The following is a 20,248-nucleotide window of genomic DNA, read 5'->3' as shown; positions in this document are numbered from 1 at the left end:
AATAATCTTGTTCAGTAATCAGGGGCGGACATGTATTTTTTAATAAAATGAGTCATATTTTTTGGCCGTTTCGTATAATTAAATTAGTTGAAAATATTGAGAATAACCTTTTGTCCCCTTTGTAAAATAGGGGTCGGGTTGTAGGTTGCCGACACCTGCTTTGAATCAAGAGTGGGCAACTATTTTTTGCAGGGGAGACCGCATGAGGATTTGATAGAGAGGAATTATGACAGCCATAATAGTGGCAGCAATTCTCTCTTAGAAAAGCCGTAAATAGCAATGTTCAAAAATGTTCCCTTCAGTTACCGGTGTTGGTAGTTGTAGATTTTTTTCAAAGACAAACAGATTTTTTAAATGTAGCCTACTTGGCGTGTTATGAAAATATAGATATGTAGTTTAAGATTACGAACTTCCATATTTGTTAAATTAAAGCCAGCATATGACGCCATCGATTGTCAATAGGATGTAAAAGTTGTCTCAAATGGAGCCTGACGTACCAGCAAGTGTGTCAAGTTCATTTTACTTCAGGTACATAAGTTCATATATACACTTATTGCATGTGTATGTAAAGGTTTTGCTCGTTGTCTACTGGGCGTCCTAAGAAAGGAAGGGCCCTGTTTGTAGTTGTGCCCATGCCGTATCTTCGTCGTCTGTAAACCTAAAAACAGGGTTAGTCAACGTTTTACTGTTGTTTATTCTAGCGCAGGGTTTACCAAAACTATTTAAGGGCCAGATAAGGCCTGGCCATCCGGGGCCGGATAACTCTTAGGACTTGTGATCGAGCCTGGTAGGCCTATAGCATTTTTTGGCGAATTTATCAACTTGATTACCGTTATACGAAGAGAATATAACAAACTATTCAATAAACACTGTAGTGAGCCATAAAGTATTTTGTAGAGTTTAAAATTTTATCGAAATTGAGTTTTAATTGCATTAGACAACCGTTCAACTCTACTTTAAATCTTCATTTAGAAAGTATATCACGGGCCGGATTAATTGACCCGGCGGGCCGAATCTGGCTTTGTCGCTGGGACGCCGGAGCGATTTCAGGGCAAGGGGGGCGACTTTTCTGTAAGGGCAACATAGACCGCAGGCGAGCCGAAATTTTGGGGGGTCCGAGGGTACTCCCCCGAAAAAAATTTTGCGGCCACGCCCTATAATCTAGAGGCTCTAGATTGGCTTAAATGGTACGAAAAATGTTTCAACAAATGTCAACCATGTCATTTTACGAATTTTTTTGCATTTTTCCGATTGTTCTCTTAAACAATAGAAAACAATAGAAAATTTAGGAAACTTTTAGTACTCGGCTTGAGCCAAGTTTCTTTTAAAAAAATGCGTGTACAACACTGCTTTATGATTTGCGTCGCATAATATTTAACGTTCTGAAAGCAATATATCATTTTTCATGAAAAGGGCACTATTGCCCCCCCCCCCCCCCCCCCCCCCCCTTGCCCCCCTTAGCAAAGGGCAGAAGGGGCGCTTGCTCGCCCCCTCTCCGGCGTCCCTGCTTTGTCGTAACAATATACCTTTACGATTTCCTTAACAAACATGTTAGCCAGTGCCGTTCCTATTTACCGCTATTCCGATGATGATCAGCACAACAAAAATCACAACTCCGATTCCAATCAGCACGTTCCTTTTGGTGTGAATGTATTTGTTCTGGAAATCTCGCAAGTTTGGTCCTAAACGGAAATTAGCGAAATAATGTTCACGCGCAATGTCACAGATGCAGTAACCACATGGAAATAAATATTTGGCTTTACTGTCTTCATCAACCATTTAAGAACGCTATCGCCTCACGTTTTTGAGAAAAAACAAATTTAATCAGGTCGACTTACCAATTCTCTACGCCTGAACCTGTGCACTAAATCCAAGCCTAAAAAAATCTAAAAATGGGCTCCATAAAGTTCTTTAGTGATTTGCCCAATATCTTTTAAATTCATTCTTTTAAGTTCACTAAAAAATTTCATTAACTGTAGCACATTCTTCTCTAGATTGATAGAAATTAGTGTAAAGTGGCTTTTAATTAGTTTTTATTAAAAGAAAAGCAGATGTTTTAAGCAATTATTAAAAGAAAGCAGATGTTTCGCATAAAAAAGTTCGAGAATCACTATAATAGAGTAATAATTGTTAGAGATTTAAACGCCAACCTATCTCGGCGCAGAGTGACACCAGCTGCTGGAAAGCGTAAACAGCAAAGTTGGCTGACATGCAATTTTCAGTTGCGCGCAGTGGCTTGAGGTCAAATGTTGCACTAACTTCTTTCGTGCGCAAGAAACTCTTGCCAACGCTACTTCCTGGTTTGCGGCTTTATTTTAAAGAGCCTATAGTTTTTAATTCGTTGCTTATTCCAGTGATTTCATATTTTGAAGATTTTTTTGCAGTCTCTTGCTATTTTCTCAGTAATTCATGGTATCTTGCAAATAAAATTTATTTAAAGCAAAATCGCAACAGTTATAATTTTAAACAAACATTACAAAAGTAATTAATAGAAAGCGAAGTTTATTGAGATGGGTTAGGACAAAAAACGTTTCTTTTGTGAACCCCCAAAACTGCTTGGTGGACAACGATTTGACAACCACTGGTACGAGAACTTTTTAGAAAAATGCCTGATGTTATTACAATGTTTGAAAGCGTGATAGAATGTTAAACTTTTACCTTTGCATATGCCCCCAACACAGCTTCTTCGTTCAACACTTGCATTGTTGCAAACGCAGGTCGGGCTTTCCAGAATGGAACGAGTTCTGTTTTGAGTTCCGTTTCCGCACAGTGAACTGCAGCTAAAAGTTAAAAAAACATTAAAAAAGAGTTAGGAAGTAGTAAACAGCAACAATCTCGTTTGCTAAATAAGGTAAAATATGTTATCTTTCGAGAGTTCGAGAACAATTAATTTAAACGAATCCGACATGTTTTTGACCCTTTTACACGAACATAACCTTACCAAAAAGAGCGGTCGATTTAGGCAACACCACACAAAAACGAACTTTTTTCGTCTTTATCCTTCTTACGGCAAGAAATTTGAATCCATTAATTCCGAAACGTTTATTATTTTAACTCTATCATTTGCAAAAAGTTTCACACCTTCCAAAGAAAGATACACGCGCATATACTGTGATTTAGCCCTTCTAAATTCGCCTTTGAACGAAGATAACGGCTTTCGTATCATAGTACACCTGTGTACGATCCAAGGAGTTACCTACCTATTCCAAGACGTCCATTTGCTATATCCGCAAGCAGACTTGCACCCCCGTCTTTCAGTCGTTTCAAGCGGGCAACGCTGACGAGATGGAACTGTGCTTCTCTGCCGATACTGCGTACGATTTGCGCACGTGCCGTTGCAGTCGCTCCACTGGCCCCAATCGCCACAGGTAACGTTTTGCTGGCATAAAACCACGCTGCAGACCCGAATCTCAGTTGCTGGAGAGCAGGTTGAAGATCTTAATCTTGTCTGCGTGCCGTAGTCACAAGTCGCAGTGCAGATTGTCCACTGGCTCCATGAGCAGAGCCTAAGGGTACTGGGAGTTATAGGCGGCGGGGTTGAAACCTTTGGACTGCTTAAAGTAATAGGGTTGCTTGAAAGATGAAGTGTAGTCATACCTCCAGCTGGCCCTTTGGAGGTAAATTTCCATGAATGACTTGATGGAAATGAAATCGGCGGACTACTTAAAGCAATAGGGTTCCTTGAAATACTAAGTGTAGTCGTGATTTCAGTTTGCCTATTGGAGGTAAGTTTTTCAGATTGACTTGTCGAAGTTGAAATTGGCGGAAGCGTCGACCGTGAGTAACACACGCGTTTCTCGTAGCGTTTTCCAACGCAATCCCCGATTTTGCTTCTGTTACGATGCTGCGAATTTATACTTAAATCGCAGACACTCCAAGGTCCCCACGACTGCCAGCTGCACGCTACAGGACAAGGGTCCAGTGTGCAGAGCCTGGCTTCTTGGTTGTGATCGACGCAGTCGTCGCCTTGACAAGTACCCCCGCCCGCCACAGCCCTCAAACGTTGCTGTATTCCCCGTCCACAGCTGCTGGAGCAGGCTTCAAAGGGGCCCCACTCACCCCACGGACAATCTTCGGCACAACAACCGCTGTTGCACGGCTCGTTCAAAGCACCGAAGCATGGTTTCCCGCCGGTTTCCGCCCGCGTCCGAACCTGTCTTCTCCTCACCGCCACGCCGCCGCCGCACGAAGCCGAGCAAAGCGAGTAGAACGACCAGGACGTTAGTTGGCAGTCAATTGAGCACTGCGGCATCACACAGGTCGTGAACCGCGCGCCGCGTCCTGCGCATTTGCCGCCGCACGATTTCTCGACGGTCCGCGTCCGAGTCCGCCACCCTATCCCTTTTCCGCAAGTTACCGAGCACCGCCCGACCGCCGTCCACCTGCTCCATTCACAGTCGCGCGGACAGCAGCGCGTTCCGCAACGGGAAGTTCGCGCGCTCGGCCCGGGACACTCCGACCCGCCGTGGCTGGCAAAGATCCTGTGAACTCGGACCTGAAATTGCGAACCTCCGCCGCAAGTGACTGGGCACTGGCTCCAGGCTCCCCAGTGGCCCCATTGACAATCGCGCGGCGCCGGTGCACTGTAAACATATAGACACTCAGGGTTGCAAACAGGTCTTTTTGAATAGCTAAATTCCAATTGAAATCATTTGCGAGCAATTAAAATTTCCAATTATTGCCATTTTACAATCGTTATCAAGTCAAGTCAAGTCATTTACATAACAATAATTGGTTGAACTATTAAATTTGGTAAAACACGACAAATTGTAAGCGATGATGGGCAAAATAATAAAAGTAGCATTCAGCAATCAATCTGTTTTACAAACAGACATGGGGCAACCAATCGAATTTTACCTTTAACTATTGTCATTTTCCCAGGTAATTGAAGTCATTACAACACTATAACATATTTCTACTTGAATGTGAGTAAAGCCTGGTGTAAACAGGGAGTCGCACCGAACTCGAACCTGGTTTGCACAAAACCTTGCTAAATTTATACCTTATGCGAAAGGCGGTTCTACATTCGCGCCGGGTAAATAACACTCGCTATTGCTATAGCGACCAAACGTAAAGCGACCCCAATACCAAAAGTGAAATTGTTAAATTACAACATTTTTAATAAAACCTGATGGCTTTAGAAAGTTAGGCGTGATAGTTTAATGATTACCAGTTGAAAAAACAATCTTTGTCTAATTCTAAATGATGTAATCAGGTGGCACTATATAAAGACAAATACGGCCGATTAAGCACGGTTGTGCGAAATCTTGTCGAGAATTTAAAACAATTTGTCTTTAGATAGTGCCACCTGATTTAAAAGCAATAATGCACCTTACATAATCCAAAATACCCTTAAACTATTTTAAGTTTTTTTATTTTGCAAGGTAAAAAAAAGATAAAAAATATTTGTCCAGTGCAATTGCAGTCCATTGTATTTGGTGATTCAATTCCCCCCACCACCCCCCCAAAAAAATGCAAAGTAGCAAATCAAATGCAGCCCATTCAAAAATTACCTTGGCGATATCTTGCAATATCCTTCAGACGAAAACCACAATATCAAACAGCAACAGTACAACTTGAACATTTTACCTTACACAGAAATCGGCGCAGTAAACTATGCTAGACATTCTTATTGCTCAGAATGGCTCAGAAGGATTCAAGCCATGAATAACTTCACGTTTTGGAGTTGGAGATGGTAATATGTCGTTTGATCACACCACGATTTGTTCGGTAGTAAAGCAACACCAGCAGATCGTGAAAAATGCGAAAACCACACGTTCATTCGTTTGTAAGTCGACTGCTTCCAAATGGCCATTTTATAATTTTGTAAATGGACGTATATTTAGGACAGTGTTTTCAACCTTTAAAATTTCCATCCGCACTTTATGATTTCGGAAAATTTCCATCAGCACGAAACAAGCACAGTAAGTTTGCAGCCTTTAGTTTTATTTGTGAAATAACAATCAAAGGGTTTGTGTATGACTGATATAAAATAGATGTCTTAGGCTGCAATAACCCACTACGAGACTATATTACTGTACCTGTAACGCATAAGTGGGCGCACCAGCTTATTTGATTACTGTATTACACATAATAAAAAATAATAATAATAACATGCACCATTTTCATACCAACCAAAACAACCGATTTCTGGCATGTGTATTGCTTTACCAGGTTTTAAAATCTTTAGCTTATGCTTTCAGTCTGCCGGCAACAAACCAAGTGCGAACGATCAAGCCTGGAGAAATCAAGGGCAATATTAAAGAGTATCTTCATAATCTAACCGAGGAAATCTAATTTTCAAAGCAGCTGTAAAAATAGAGCGTGAAATTATTTTACCTTTTGAGTTCCCCTTTTTTATGCGTTAAGCGAACAAGAAGAAAAATCGTTCATTTAATTGCGCGCCACTAAAGAGTTGGTGATTCAAAAACATATGTGAAAGTAATTAAGCAATGCTTTGTAACAGCCCATTCAGAAGTACTTCGGGACCGATGCTAGTTTCGCAAAAAGTCTATCTCTGAAATATGAAACTTTCGTATTGCTCCAAATTCCAGATTCAGTTTGTCATTTCTAATAACTACACAAATTTTCCAATGCTGCTAAATTTGTCTTGGGTTTTAATGATTTCTTGGTGTATCACCTAAGTTGAAAACGCACGCTCTGCATAGAGAGTCATACATGGCGGACCACTATTGGTGGTATACTGTAAATTTTAATTTCGCAGGAGTATTATCAAATCTTCGGGAGAACGTTTTTTTTTTTTTAGCAAAAACTACTGTCCTAGATCTATGACGTGTTTTAAGATAAACCGCCAAAAAATAACACCTTTACAAGCAATTGCGTCACACGAGAAGAGGAAAGTAAGAACTGCGTAAACCCAATAAAAATTTTGACCCCATTAAAATTTCGTTGAATTTATTTTGATACTGCGCTTTGTACGTGGCTGAAACCTCGAAATTCCCGGGTTAAATTTCCGCTTTCGACATGCTGCTTACGTGTTGTCCGTGTTGTGCAGGCGTACGTTGTGACGTTGCTTGTGCAATTGTGAAACCCTCGAGGAAGTACTAGGGTACAGATCTAGTCGCCAGACTGCCCATTAGTCATAGCACGTTCGTCACGACATGCAAGCCCAGCATTTCAAACTCACCCTATCCAACGCAACTGAAACCAATGGCTGCAGGTTTATTTGATCTTGTTGACTTCCCGCTTGTTTGACAGTTTCGAACGACGCAACAACGATTGACTTGTTTCTAAAGTCACGTACTCAACCTTCTAGAAACCGCACTTTGGACGGTTTAATTTTCGCTTTTTAGTTACAACACCATCGGCCTGTTTCCTTGTCGTGCTTTGCAGTTTGTTTACTTATTGATGATACGGCACTTTTTACCAAAATCTTGAGTCAAACTCCATTTACTCATAATCCAACCCAACCTAATCAAAAGCCCGTGCTCATCATTTTTACCCCCTGCGAGTCAAATGGTATTTAAAGCAGAGTTTAATTTCGAAACCCTATTCTGAATTAAGTGCTTGTACGCTAATTAGTGGTGAAAAATATGTTTCAATTTTTAGCAGATCGATTTTTTTCTACAGAACGCACGTTGAATAATTACGACTTACTAGACATCTTTATTTTTATTTATGTAGTTCACTTGGTAGCCATAATTCAAAGTTTTGGGAAAATAGATTTTTGTGTGTTTTTCAATTCGTTATTTTGCGCCGACCAAATAGAGAAGAAACTTCGATCGAAATAGAATGTTCATAAAATGAGAAATTTCAAACCCTGCTAAACCAAAAAAATTAAAGGTGCGGCAAAGTCCTCATAAATACAAATTGTTTTATTATAATGAGCAAAAAATAAATTTCACCAGTATTGCAGAAATGCCGAAGAACAGACCTTTAAACTTTACTAGAAGATGTATTATAGACACATTACGCATTGAACAGTGGTCATACATCGGAAGTAATCAGAAACCATGATTGAGCCTAAGATTCCATGGCAGTAGCACCTCAAACGATATAAATAAGGGCACCTTTCTGTTCAGATGCCATTTTGCAACAGATATTTTGTCGCAATTCGTTTATCAGAAGGTTAAGCTAATCTACGGCGGTGTACAAAGTAAAAAGTCGTTGTGACCGTGCCTATTTTCTTCGAATTTTACTTTCAAAGAGTTAACCTCATTTTTTTTGTTTCAGAAATTCCTCCACGAGTTTTCACAATGATAATCGTGAAGCTTTTATTGATTTGTCTTGCTGTGTTGACCATATTGGATAATAGTTTGGCATGGTAAAAACATGTTTTCTTTATTATAAAAAATTGTGAAATTTTTATACAATTAAATAAGAAATATTTTCTTCCGAAAATAATTCGTGTTTATCTATTATATTTTTATTACTGTTTTGAGAAGTAATGTCGACTAGAGATTTAGTAACTTCAGTCATTAATATCCAAAGAGATGTCACAAGATAGTTTACAATAAAACGTTTATTTACCAATGGGCTAGTAAGACAAAACAACGTAGTGTTTATGGAGTTTGTTGTTTTTAAGACAGTAGCAAATTAAACTATAAATAATAATTTACAAGATTAATACCCGAAGCTGAAGTGTTTTCTGTTGTAAAGCAAATCAGAATGGAGGGAACTATACTCAATTTAAATACAACAGATGAATTTTGATGCATTGCGTAAATAATGATTCGAAAATCTTGGTGATATTATCACTTGAATGTCGCGAATACAATAGGCCCACCTGTAATCGATACGAATTCTTTTTTTTCACGTTTTTCATGGTTTTGTAATGCATTTTAAAAGTTAACCCTCCAACTCGATATAAGCACTGTTAAATGTTTTTTGTGTATCAAAAAGAAGCGTATTTTAGGTTGTTGAAAAGACTTTAACTTGAAACATTGAGATCAAAAAGTGTTGTTTAAACTACTTTTAAATTTTCAACGGATAGTATTTTCGCGATGCTCATTCCATAGGCTAACTAGTCGAGTATTTAGAGCAGTGGTTCTCAATTTGTTTAGCTTACGGACCGATAAAATTTTAAAACAAATTTTGCGGACCTGTGGGCCTTCAAAATTAAAATGGTACAACAAAAGGATTCAACTTTAAAGCAAAGAATGGGAACTTCAGTTTAATTAGCAATTTGTTGCTGTCTTTTTGATATCATACGTGCTGAAAGTGCAATTACAACTGGTCTTAAAGTTTAGGACTCAAACGAGTTGTAGCCTTCTTTTAAACAGTTGGGCAGAACACTTACAGCATTGTGACGTACGATAAAGTCAAGTAGACCATTAACTCAATATTATACGCCACAATGCTGCAAATTACAAAACTGGCGAAGTTCTAAATTTGATGGACAAGTCTTCAACATCTTGCCTTTTGGAATTGAGATATAAAATTGTCCTCTGATTTAGAGAAGCTTCGATTTCTAATCAACATACTTTTTAGGCGAAGGAGAAGGCGACGAAGCTGCAGCCGAGGTATGTTCTTACGATTAAACAAAAAGTAATTTTATTGCTGTAAAATAGTCGTGGCCTTGGTTCCGTTTGACTTTTTTAAATGTAATAAGTTACCACCAGACCAATGTTAAATAGTATGGATAACAAAATAAGCCTTAATATCGACACCACCTCGGCACCTTCATATCTATTTAATACCTGTTGGTGCTAATGTGTATAGCTGATTTTTTTCCTGTCACTATTGTCGCTTTTTACCTGTATTACGTTTTTAACGCTTTAATCTATATTTTAGATATGTCATTTTTATTAGAATGGTTTTTATATAAGATGGATAACATTGTCTGAACGAGCAGCCATTAAAAAATTACTGTTTCAAATAAAAACGCTATATTCTTGCTTGAAAACGTGTTCTTCAGTTTAATTATAAAACAACGCCAAACATAATACTTATAAATGTAAATTACCATAGTAAAAACATCTGGCAGTTGGTTTTACGTGCAGATCAAAATCCACAAATCGATAAAAGACTGATCATAAGCAACTGCTAACTGACAACGATAAACTACTACCTGAAAGAAAGTCGATGTTGCACTGAATATGTGAATAATAGAAATCACCTTGACCCTTGCAAGATAAATGTCGACCTTAATTCCTGATCAGTAACAGCAAAATAATCTAGCAAAGCTAGCAATTCAGGTCAGACACATTAACCAGATCTTAAAAGATATATATATATATATATTTCGCCAACTAAGGCATCGTCAGTATATCTGAATAAAAACAAACGCAACAGTATAAGAAAGAGTCAGAAACATTAAAGATTAAATAAAACAAAGTAAAATAACTAACTGACTCTGACTCTTTCTTATACTGTTGCGTTTGTTTTCATTCAGATATACTGACGATGCCTTAGTTGGCGAAATATATATATATCTTTTAAGATCTGGTTAATGTGTCTGACCTGAATTGCTAGCTTTGCTAGATTATTTTGCTGAAAGAAAGTCTTCTCAATCTGCGTACTGTAACATTCGCACAAGTTCGCTTATTTTTACTCAATTGAATACTATCATACTATTTGTAAATTGACAGCTATAAGGTTCTAATGCATATAAGAAGGTTAGCTTAGAATTCCCCGCGCGCACTGCAACGTGCGATAAGAAGTATAATTGCACATTTCCGTAAGATTTGTTATGTTTTAATTTAGTGAACTGCGCCTGGAGCGGCTGGTCGTCGGCTCATTCTTGTTCAGCGAGTTGTGGCCCTGGAACGCAACTCTTTACAAGGTCGGTGGCTAGAGGTGCAAGCTGCGGAGGCTCTGGATGTTCCGGTTCGTCTTCTCAAACGCGGAGTTGCAACGCCGGCTGCTGCCCTAGGAACTGCGCTTGGGCCTCGTGGGGAGGATACAGCAGTTGCTCTCGCGGATGCGGCGGCGGAACGCAAACCAGATCGCGGGGTCATGCCGTGTCGGCCGCTTGTCGGGGCGCTGCTTGTTCAGGGCCTACTACTCAGTCGCGGGCTTGCAACACGCAATGTTGTCCGGTACATTGTTCTTGGGCTTCCTGGGGATCTTACGGCACCTGTTCAAGGAATTGTGGCGGCGGCTCGCAAACCAGAGTGAGATCGTTTGCTGTTACGCCAACCTGTGGAGGTTCTAAATGCCCGGGTCCCTCTTCGCAAACACAGACTTGTAATACACATTGCTGTAAAAGACATTGTTCTTGGGGTTCATGGAGCGGTTTTGGGACTTGCTCTAGAGAATGCGGAGGTGGAACTCAAACTAGATCTCGACCAGTCGCAGTTACTGCCTCTTGTGGTGGAGACCAGTGTCCCGGATCTTCTAGTTCTTCTCGAAATTGTAACACGCAATGTTGTCCGGTCCATTGTGTGTGGGGTCCTTGGGGCGACTTCGGTTCTTGCTCTAAGTCGTGCGGAAGCGGATCACAGGAAAGAACCCGTTCAGTTGCCATACCACCGCATTGCGGGGGCATCCCCTGTATCGGTTCCAACAGTTCATCGCAGCTCTGCAATTCCAAGCCGTGCCCCATCGATTGCGTGTGGGGCGACTGGACCCAATTCGGGGCCTGCCCTGTCTCATGCGGCGGTGGGACACAAACGAGATCGCGCGTGGCTGCTGTGACGTCGCAACATGGCGGGACTGAATGCGCAGGTCCTATGACGTCATCTCAGACGTGTGGTACGGCACCGTGTCCGGTGGACTGCGTTTGGGGCCAGTGGGGAGAGTACGGCGCTTGTAATGTGACCTGCGGAGGAGGGATTCAAACCAGGGCTAGAAAGGTTAGTGTCGCGGCTTTGTACGGAGGAAAAGCGTGTCTTGGCGATGCAACCATGGATCGCGCTTGTAACGATTTCTGTTGTCCTGTCGACTGCGTGTGGGACTCTTGGGGCGAATTTTCGCCCTGTTCCAAGTCGTGCGGTCATGGTTCCAAGGCAAGATCCCGTCGTGAGAGGGTGATTGACTCGTGCGACGGTTTACCTTGCGAAGGTTCTAGAAGTGACAGGCAGCCGTGTAACACCCATAACTGCCCGGTACACTGCCAGCTGGGGTCTTGGGGCGAATTCGGAGATTGTTCGGCATCTTGCGGCGGAGGTCAAAAGAAACGTTCGAGAAGGGTTTCTGTCCCGGCCAAACATGGAGGCGACCAATGCACTGAGGCTCTCAACGACACTGCCACTTGCAACGAAAACCCTTGTCCTGTCGATTGCCTGTGGGGCGCGTGGAGTGAATTTTCATCTTGTTCGTTAACCTGTGGTTCCGGCGTTCAACACAGGACGAGAACTGTTGTGACAGTTGCAAAATACAATGGAAAGGCGTGTGTAGGTAGCAACAACAGCTCACAGCAATGTAACACACAGCACTGTCCAATCGATTGCCAGTTTGGTTCTTGGGGAGAGTTCTCGTCTTGCAGTGTAACTTGTGGCGGTGGAACACAGTTTAAGTTAAGAAGGGTTTCGGTAAGTGCTAAGTTCGGCGGAGCTGAATGTATCGGTTCTACGAACGTGTCGCGTTCTTGCAACGATCAATGTTGTCCGGTCGATTGTGTTTGGGGCGATTGGACCGAGTTCGACTCATGCACTCTACAATGCGGTGGCGGAACCCAAAACCGAACGAGAGAAGTGGCGGTGAAGAAGAGTTGTGGTGGCGCGGACTGCTACGGATCTAGCTCTTCATCGCAAGCTTGCAACACGCGCTGCTGTCCAGTCGACTGCCAATGGGAAGATTGGAGCCAATACGGAGAATGCACCGCCCAATGCGGTACTGGTTCGAAATTCAGGACAAGGCCGATATCGGTGCCTTCACTTTGCGGCGGCAAGAGATGCAAGGGGGGCAATACAAGCGCAACCCCATGCAACACCCACCCTTGCCCCATCGACTGTCTGTGGGGACCATGGGGCACTTGGGGTAAATGTAACGCGACCTGCGAGGGTGGATTTTCCAGGCGGGAAAGAGTGGTTAAAGTTCAGTCCAATAATGGAGGGTTTTCCTGCAGCGGATCAAATTACGAGTTAAAGTAAGTTTTTTCCTTGTTTATTAATACAATGTTTGGTTTCTGTGAAAATCGAAGTATTAATTCTTAAGAACGCTATACTTATTCCTCACGGTGATTTTTAGCTTTCCTCACGGTGATTTTTAGCAACTGTATTGTTTATATCGTAAAAACGCAGTTCCATTTTAAAAATTGTGTAAATGTTTTTCAAGTTAACCAGATCAACTGGTATAAAGAAGATCTATGAGTTTAACGTTAACAGATAATGCATAATACAAAATTTAGTTTTCATTCGGTTTCCTAATAAAAAATAAAACGCTGGGTTTTATGTGTCTTGCAATCAACCAAGCTTTATTGTTTTTACGCTGGCACTTCCTTGTTTAGGGCCGTCTTAAAGCTAAAGACTCACGTGTTTGTTGTTTGTGTAAATTGCAGGATCTGCAACGAGGAAGTCTGTTGCCCTTACGACTGCGTCTGGAAAGAGTGGCAAGATTGGACGCCGTGCAGCAAAACATGCGGACGAGGTAAATGTTGCTTACACTGCATTAATCGCTGTAGACACTTTATGGTTGGGTGAAGTATATGACACCCTTATGAGTGTATTACTGAATACCCACCTTATCTTATTAACGAAAATGGGTTAATTACAGGATGTAGAGTCGGAGCCGGACTCTGTTTTTAACCGACTACGCAACCCTGCTTACAACTATTCTAGCATATAGCTTAGTTTACTAATTAACTTCCAGTCAAGTTTGTATCATATATTGTTTACAAACACTTTTCACAATAGGGGTATCAAAATGCAGAAACATAGGCCTACCTAGTTGGCTAAGTCGACCAAATGTTTATTCCTGATTTTTTAAATTGCCATTTGCAACGACTTGAAATACTAAGTAACATTTTGGTCATCTGTCGCCTAATTATGAATACCGTTACACCAAATACCGAAATTAAAATGTATACGTACATTATGAAACAGATTACGTCGTCCATGTGACATCACACTTATAGTTTCAATTCACTTACATATAGATGTCAGTCATGTTCAACGCAAATTTTCTTTTCAAACTACTCAGGAGAACATTCGAGAACAAGGCAGTCTGAGGCAGAGGTCTGTGGGGGTTCCCCGTGTTCGGGGAACGCTACAGAGGTGCGGATTTGCAATGACGTATGCTGTCCACTTGATTGCCAATGGAAGCAGTGGTCTCAGTGGGGATCGTAAGTACTTGTGTTGCTTGAATTCTTCTGATAATGTGCTTCGTCGGTCCGTGATAAAAAAATTTAAACTTTGTTTCAAAGTGGGGAAATATTGTAATATCAGCTCAAAGCCTTCAGTAGAAAGAGAGTGGCCCAAATAATAGATAAAAGATTCATTATTTTATTTGCATACGTTTCGGCAAGTGCTTATGCCATCTTCAGTGCGGTAAAATGAGGCTGAGATAAAAGCGAATCATTATATAGAAGCTCGGATGTTTAATGATTTGGCCTATCTCAGCCTCATATTACCGCATTGTCACTTAGATTAGACGAGTGTTTATTTTTTTGAACAAGTGTCTCCCATACAGTGACATACAAGCTCCAATTGGGAAATGAAAAGCAACATGTATATGCAGTATATGTAAACGTTTCTTAAGAAAAACTTCAGCCTTGCAATTCAATTGCAGGTGTAGCAAATCGTGCGGCTCCGGATTGCGGGAAAGATCAAGGTCAATCTCAAGGTCAGCCACGTGCAACGGAAAAGAGTGCCTTGGTGCTGCGAATCAAACTGAGACTTGTAATACCGATTGCTGTCCAGGTGAGAACAACGTGTGTGAATAAATTATTTATTGATCCAGAAATTATCGTTAAGCCAAGTGATGTCCTCTTTTTCAGATTACTAGAAAGTCTGACGTGTTCTATCACTTAAATGTTTAAACATTTAAACTTATATTCCTACAGTACATTTAGAACCATCAAATGGGCCGACTGGCCCCATGTTTGTATTGGTCCAAAGAAAACTGCATTTAGAACCAAATGGAGTTAAAATATAGCATTGTAGACGTTCGATATAGCTGTTGTCTAATTTTCTACTTTGACCTGATAAAGCGCTGTTGTGCGAAAGCTTGTCGTAAATCAATAAAATTTTTTTCATATAGTGCCACCTGATTATGCAACTAAAAAAATATCGGTAATTAAAAAAAATGTCGTTTTTATATCCCGGACTAACCTTACAGTTCAATAGCTATGAAAAGTACCTCGAACGTATTCTGATGACGCCCTTTTCAACTGCACGTAGCAACGACTGAAAGACAAATTGGCAGCTCAGCCCGCAATGCGTCTCCTTATTTTTACAGTTGATTGTCAAGTATCTTCCTGGGCACCTTGGAGCGATTGTCCGGCAGAATGCGGGGTTTCTGGAGTTTCGTCTCGCACCCGAAACATCACGTTGGAACCCGAGTGCCAAGGTCTGGCCTGTCCTCCCCTGACAGAAGAAAAACACTGCAAGCCCAAGTGCTACAACGGAGGAATCGCATTGAAAACCTCTTGCAATTGCATGAATGGCTGGAGTGGTCCATGCTGTGATATCGGTAGGTTTTTGAAATTACAGTAGGTTTACTAAACATCGGAATTTCCTGACAGCTGTAATTTTGTTCGGTATGACAGTAGTAGGCTAATAAGGGCTGTATGTTTAAGTGGAAAAACAAATATGAATCCCAAAAGTGCGTTACTGGCGCTATTACAACAAACTATACTGTGGCGTGTCAGGGATTCGGCCATAACAAATTTGCTTGTTTAGTTAATAGTGCACATAAATTAGTATAAACATAAGTTGAAGTCATGCACAATAGGTAAGACCATGTTATTACTAATTAGTATGGTTTGATGTAGTACATTATATTGCAATACCGGGTAACGACTGTTAGGTATGTTCTAAATCGTTTTGCCTTAGCTGAAAAATGCTTTCTGGAATGAAATAAAAGCTAAAGGAAATACCGAAGTAGCTAATATTACGTTAAGTTTCAACATGGTGGTTGTATTTTTTAAATAATGTCAGTCACAAATTTCGCCAACAGCAAATCTTTCTAACTAATACCCCAGTTTAAAGTACGTGCGAAAAACTTCCGTATAACACGGAAGCCACTATTAAGAACTATTAAAGTGCCGTTGATTGTTTCTGTGGTATATTGCAAAATTCCTGCTGTCTATTGCAACATGTTTTTGTTCATCGATCAAATTGTTTTACAAAATTAGACCTTGATGAATGTTCCCTCGATATCATGTGCGTTGAAACTGCTCGCTGTATTAACAATCTGGGAAGTTATACTTGCCAATGCAAAGATGGATTCACTGGAGACGGAAATACATGCTCGGGTAAGGAAAGTATGGACGTGTCTAACGTTTAAATAAGGTCCACAACAGAGTTGAATCAATTTTAATTTGTAATTGTAATTGGTGTAATTAACTACAGTTTTATATGTAAGTGTAATTGTAATTTGAGGCATTTTATTTCAGTGTAATTGTAATTGTAGTTTGGCTCAATAAATTGATATTGCGAAAATTGAAGTTTTAATAATGTTCCACGTTGTTTATTTTCTCTAGTAAGCGATGAAACATAAACTGTTTTCCATATTTCGGCAGCAATAGAAAACTTAGTAAATTGTAGAATAGAAAACTGAGTAAATAGCAATTTTGTAATTGTAATTGAAGTAATTAATTGCAGTTTTGATGTAATTGTAATTGATCCCACTCTGGTCCACAATGCAATAAATCTTGAAGCTTAGTACTATGGCGATGAGTTTTTGACCTAAAATTTATATATTTTGACAAGCATAACCAATGCAGTCAGTATTCCACGTGGTTGAACATTTTACGTTGTTTTTAGATATAAACGAGTGTGCCAGCAACAGCCACGGTTGCCATGAAAACGCCGTGTGTGAAAACCTACACGGTTCGCACGCTTGCTACTGCAAGAAAGGCCTTTCTGGGGACGGATACCACTGCGAAGGTTTGAATCGATTTGTATTTTAATGGGATTAGAAATATCTGCGCGAAAACCGTTTATAAGTAGTTAAAATTTCATTTTTCGAACTGCAAATTTAAAGTCCGGCAAAGCAGCACAATAATAATAGCAACTGCAAGTGAATTAAAACATCTTACAACAGTTTATCAACGAGCTGCGCACAATCTGTTACAAATTATCTTCTCCTAAAATTACAATTACCGAAGCAAGATTTGGCCCTTGCGACATCTAGAATTGATCAGACTTTAGAAAGTCCCTGTTTTTACAGATTTCTCATGCTTTAAATCCAAAATAGAAGAATGGCAAAAATTGAAAACAAAAAAAAATAATTTCGACGTGCAAGTCAAGCGTAAAGTTTTGCAGTAAAATTTTAAACTGTCGAAAATTAACTGTTTTGATATTTCACAATATTTGCGCTGAAATGAAAGCAAACATTTCTTTGAATGATTATTTACTTCTAAAGTAACAACGAAAGTAAGCGTTTTCTCAGTAAAGCAATATTGTTAATGTGCCTTAAATTCTGTTCCAGGTATAAACGAATGCGTCCAAAGCAACCCGAGTGCGCCCGCGTGTGGTGACAATGCTGTTTGCACCGATAAACTTCTTGGATACGACTGTACGTGTAAAAATGGCTTTACTGGGGACCCCTACCTTACTTGCGCAGGTAAATAGCTTTGGATTTTTACTTAATCATTTTAAAGAAATCATTCGTTTTTTGCAGGCTCATAGTACAAAATCGAATTTCCGCAAAAAAGTGTATTAACCATTTAGGAATTATTCATACGCCACCCCTTGTTATCCGCTTTGGATGCAGCCTCCTAGTCCTAACTTTAATTTTATGGACTTTTTCCACCTTGTTTTTGTGTCATTTTGTTGTTAAAAATAGGCCAGGACCTTGAAGCCGCTATTTGATCACGAAAAAATGTGTTACATTTTCAAAAAGTTTAACGTCCTTGGAGGTTGTAGGCCAAACTAAAACACAACCTCTGGGCAGCACTTAGTTTAATCGAGTGACCTTACATGCAACACAACGAGACGCAAGTCGCGTGTCGCGAATACAATAAACAAACGACACGCTGCAATGCGTTAGCGTTATGTCAGCATTTTTTCGGTTTTGCTTAAAGTTTTCTCGATCCTTATCCCCAGATATTGACGAATGCGAGGCAACGTGCAACGGAGCGTTCATAAGCTGCACGAACACAATAGGAGGATTTGAATGCGCTTGTCCCGAGTATATGTCACTTGTGGGAAGCGAATGTATAGGTTAGTATATAGCTAGTTTATGCGTATTAATTACTCGTACATTAAGTTATATAACCCTAATCCTAATGGTACGCGCATGTGTATGTGCACATGCGTGCGTGTGTCCGTGCGTGTCTGCGTGCGAGCGTGCGTGTGTCAAAACCAGGGTGAACTTAATTCCATTTGTTAGCTTATTTTTCAATTAAATCAAAAAAGCAGGGAATCTACACAATGCTGTATACCAGGGGTTCTTAAACTTTTTCAAAGCGGACCTCTAAACATGTTTTTTTGCTTCGCGTGGACCACGGTAAGCAAAATATTTTCAAAAATGACGTCATAAATTGACGTCACAATACAAATAGACTTTACAAATCTGCAGTTTTTGGTCCATAAAAAGTCTCAATACATTCAGTGAAAAACGTTTTATTTTTAATTAAACTCTTTTCTTAGAAAAATTGATTATTTCTTAAATATACATCAATATTACATTTTGGCCTTCACAGACCCCCTAAAACTAGTTCACGGACCCCCAAGGGGTCCATGGACCTCAGTTAAACAACCCCTGCTGTATACTAATACAAAATCTCCTAACAAAGCACAGACAAGTTACGAACGAATAAGGAATTTACTTTGCTGTCAAGAACTTAGCATCCCAAGCTATACAGTTGTTGTAATTGGCGTTGATTTTTCTCTCCAGAAAATCCGCCGAGCTTTGACTTCCGCGTTGATCTCAACAAACTTGGAAAAACGGACATTCAAAAACTGGCTCTGTACGGCATTGCCGGGGTCGCCGTGGTTCTAATTGTCGCCTTGATATCGTTACGGGTGAGACAAAAAACTAATACTTCCGTTTACACTACAACTAACCTTATCAACATCGACAACGATTACCTTAAATTGTTTGTCCGATTAGAAATTATGTGGGAAGTCTTTTGTGGAACACACTTTATTTGTTTTCTTAGTGCAGTGTTGTAATTAAGTCACTGGTTTTAATGACTTAAATATGATTTCGGTTATTTAAACACTTTTAAACACCGCGGACTTAAAGTCATTTATTACGTAAAAAATAATTTCAGTAGACTATACATTTTTTATATCGTTTGGAAACAAATCCGTCAAATATTAAACTTAAAATCTTACCGCTTGTTTTGCTTGCAATGCGAAATTTAATTTGGAATGGGACAAGTTTATCAATTGTGCTAGTTTTACCAATTTTCGCGGCACTTTCTATTATTTGGACTTGACTTACTATACAAATGATTTGCACTGGGACATGATCTGCTATTTAATGAAAAGGACTTGAATTAGATTTTTTCCACAATGACGCTTAAAAACAAAGGTGAACTCGAGTCATTTCAAACTCAATTGTTTATATCATCGGTGACTCGACTCTTCTCTATGCAAACCAATAGAAATATACGCAAGAATAACAACTGGACTATTTCAGCATACTGTCCGGGGGGGTGGCGCTACACAGTTTCAACTTGCTACGTCACTTACTCCAACAATTTATGGCCGTTTCCTTAAAAAATTATACGGCTTTATTCACAAAATGTCAACTGTATTCTTATTTCCGTTTTTCTGCTGTCTGCCTCAGCAGTATATATACAGTACACCTATAAATCAGTGCCTTCTCACATTGTTGCAAATTAATAAAGAGTTGTTGGAAACGTTCAAAATGATACCCACTTCTGTATGGGCTTTGGTAATCTTATTTAATTGTTTTGTTTTGCATAGGTATATAAGACGCGCCTTTCGGGCCGCACCCAAAACCCTGACCAGCAAAACTTTTCAAACGCCAACTATGACGAAACTCCAATCGGTGACGGATTTGGCAACTCTGCATTCGCGGGCGACACAATTAAAAACGACGATCTCTGATTTTGATTTTTTATATGTATATTTTTGGTTCGTCAATTAACGTTTTTTGAGTTGTACATTGATAATGTTTTTGCTTTAAATTTAATAAATTTCAAAACAAAACACCAAGCAGTTTTATATGCTAAACGGAAAAGTATTAGATGTGATATTTTTTATGA

The 20,248-nt window shown here is 39.9% G+C and overlaps 2 protein-coding genes across 2 annotated transcripts; both read left to right on the top strand.

Moving 5' to 3' along the window:
- The first annotated feature begins 8,030 nt into the window (after nt 1–8,030).
- LOC146145538 (SCO-spondin-like) lies at nt 8,031–15,919 on the top strand. Its single transcript, XM_083390606.1, has 8 exons — nt 8,031–8,284; nt 9,451–9,482; nt 10,666–12,991; nt 13,403–13,491; nt 14,044–14,185; nt 14,632–14,762; nt 15,301–15,534; nt 15,897–15,919. The coding sequence occupies exons 1-8, from the start codon at nt 8,217–8,219 to the stop codon at nt 15,917–15,919; spliced, it is 3,045 nt and encodes a 1,014-aa protein (XP_083246732.1). The 5' UTR covers nt 8,031–8,216.
- Nucleotides 15,920–16,203: 284 nt separating this feature from the next.
- On the top strand, nt 16,204–20,141 carry LOC146145537 (uncharacterized). The gene is made up of 6 exons (XM_083390412.1): nt 16,204–16,318; nt 16,830–16,952; nt 17,497–17,631; nt 18,114–18,230; nt 18,907–19,034; nt 19,947–20,141. Exons 1-6 carry the CDS (start codon nt 16,225–16,227, stop codon nt 20,088–20,090), a joined length of 741 nt encoding a protein of 246 aa, XP_083246538.1. The 5' UTR covers nt 16,204–16,224; the 3' UTR covers nt 20,091–20,141.
- Nucleotides 20,142–20,248: the final 107 nt, after the last annotated feature.

Source organism: Ascidiella aspersa, chromosome 5 (assembly GCF_963924565.1).
Source record: "Ascidiella aspersa chromosome 5, kaAscAspe10.2, whole genome shotgun sequence".
In the NCBI taxonomy this organism is placed as follows: Eukaryota; Metazoa; Chordata; class Ascidiacea; order Phlebobranchia; family Ascidiidae; genus Ascidiella; species Ascidiella aspersa.
The sequence above is the reverse complement of the archived record's forward strand: the minus strand, read 5'-3'. Positions and strand labels throughout refer to the sequence as shown.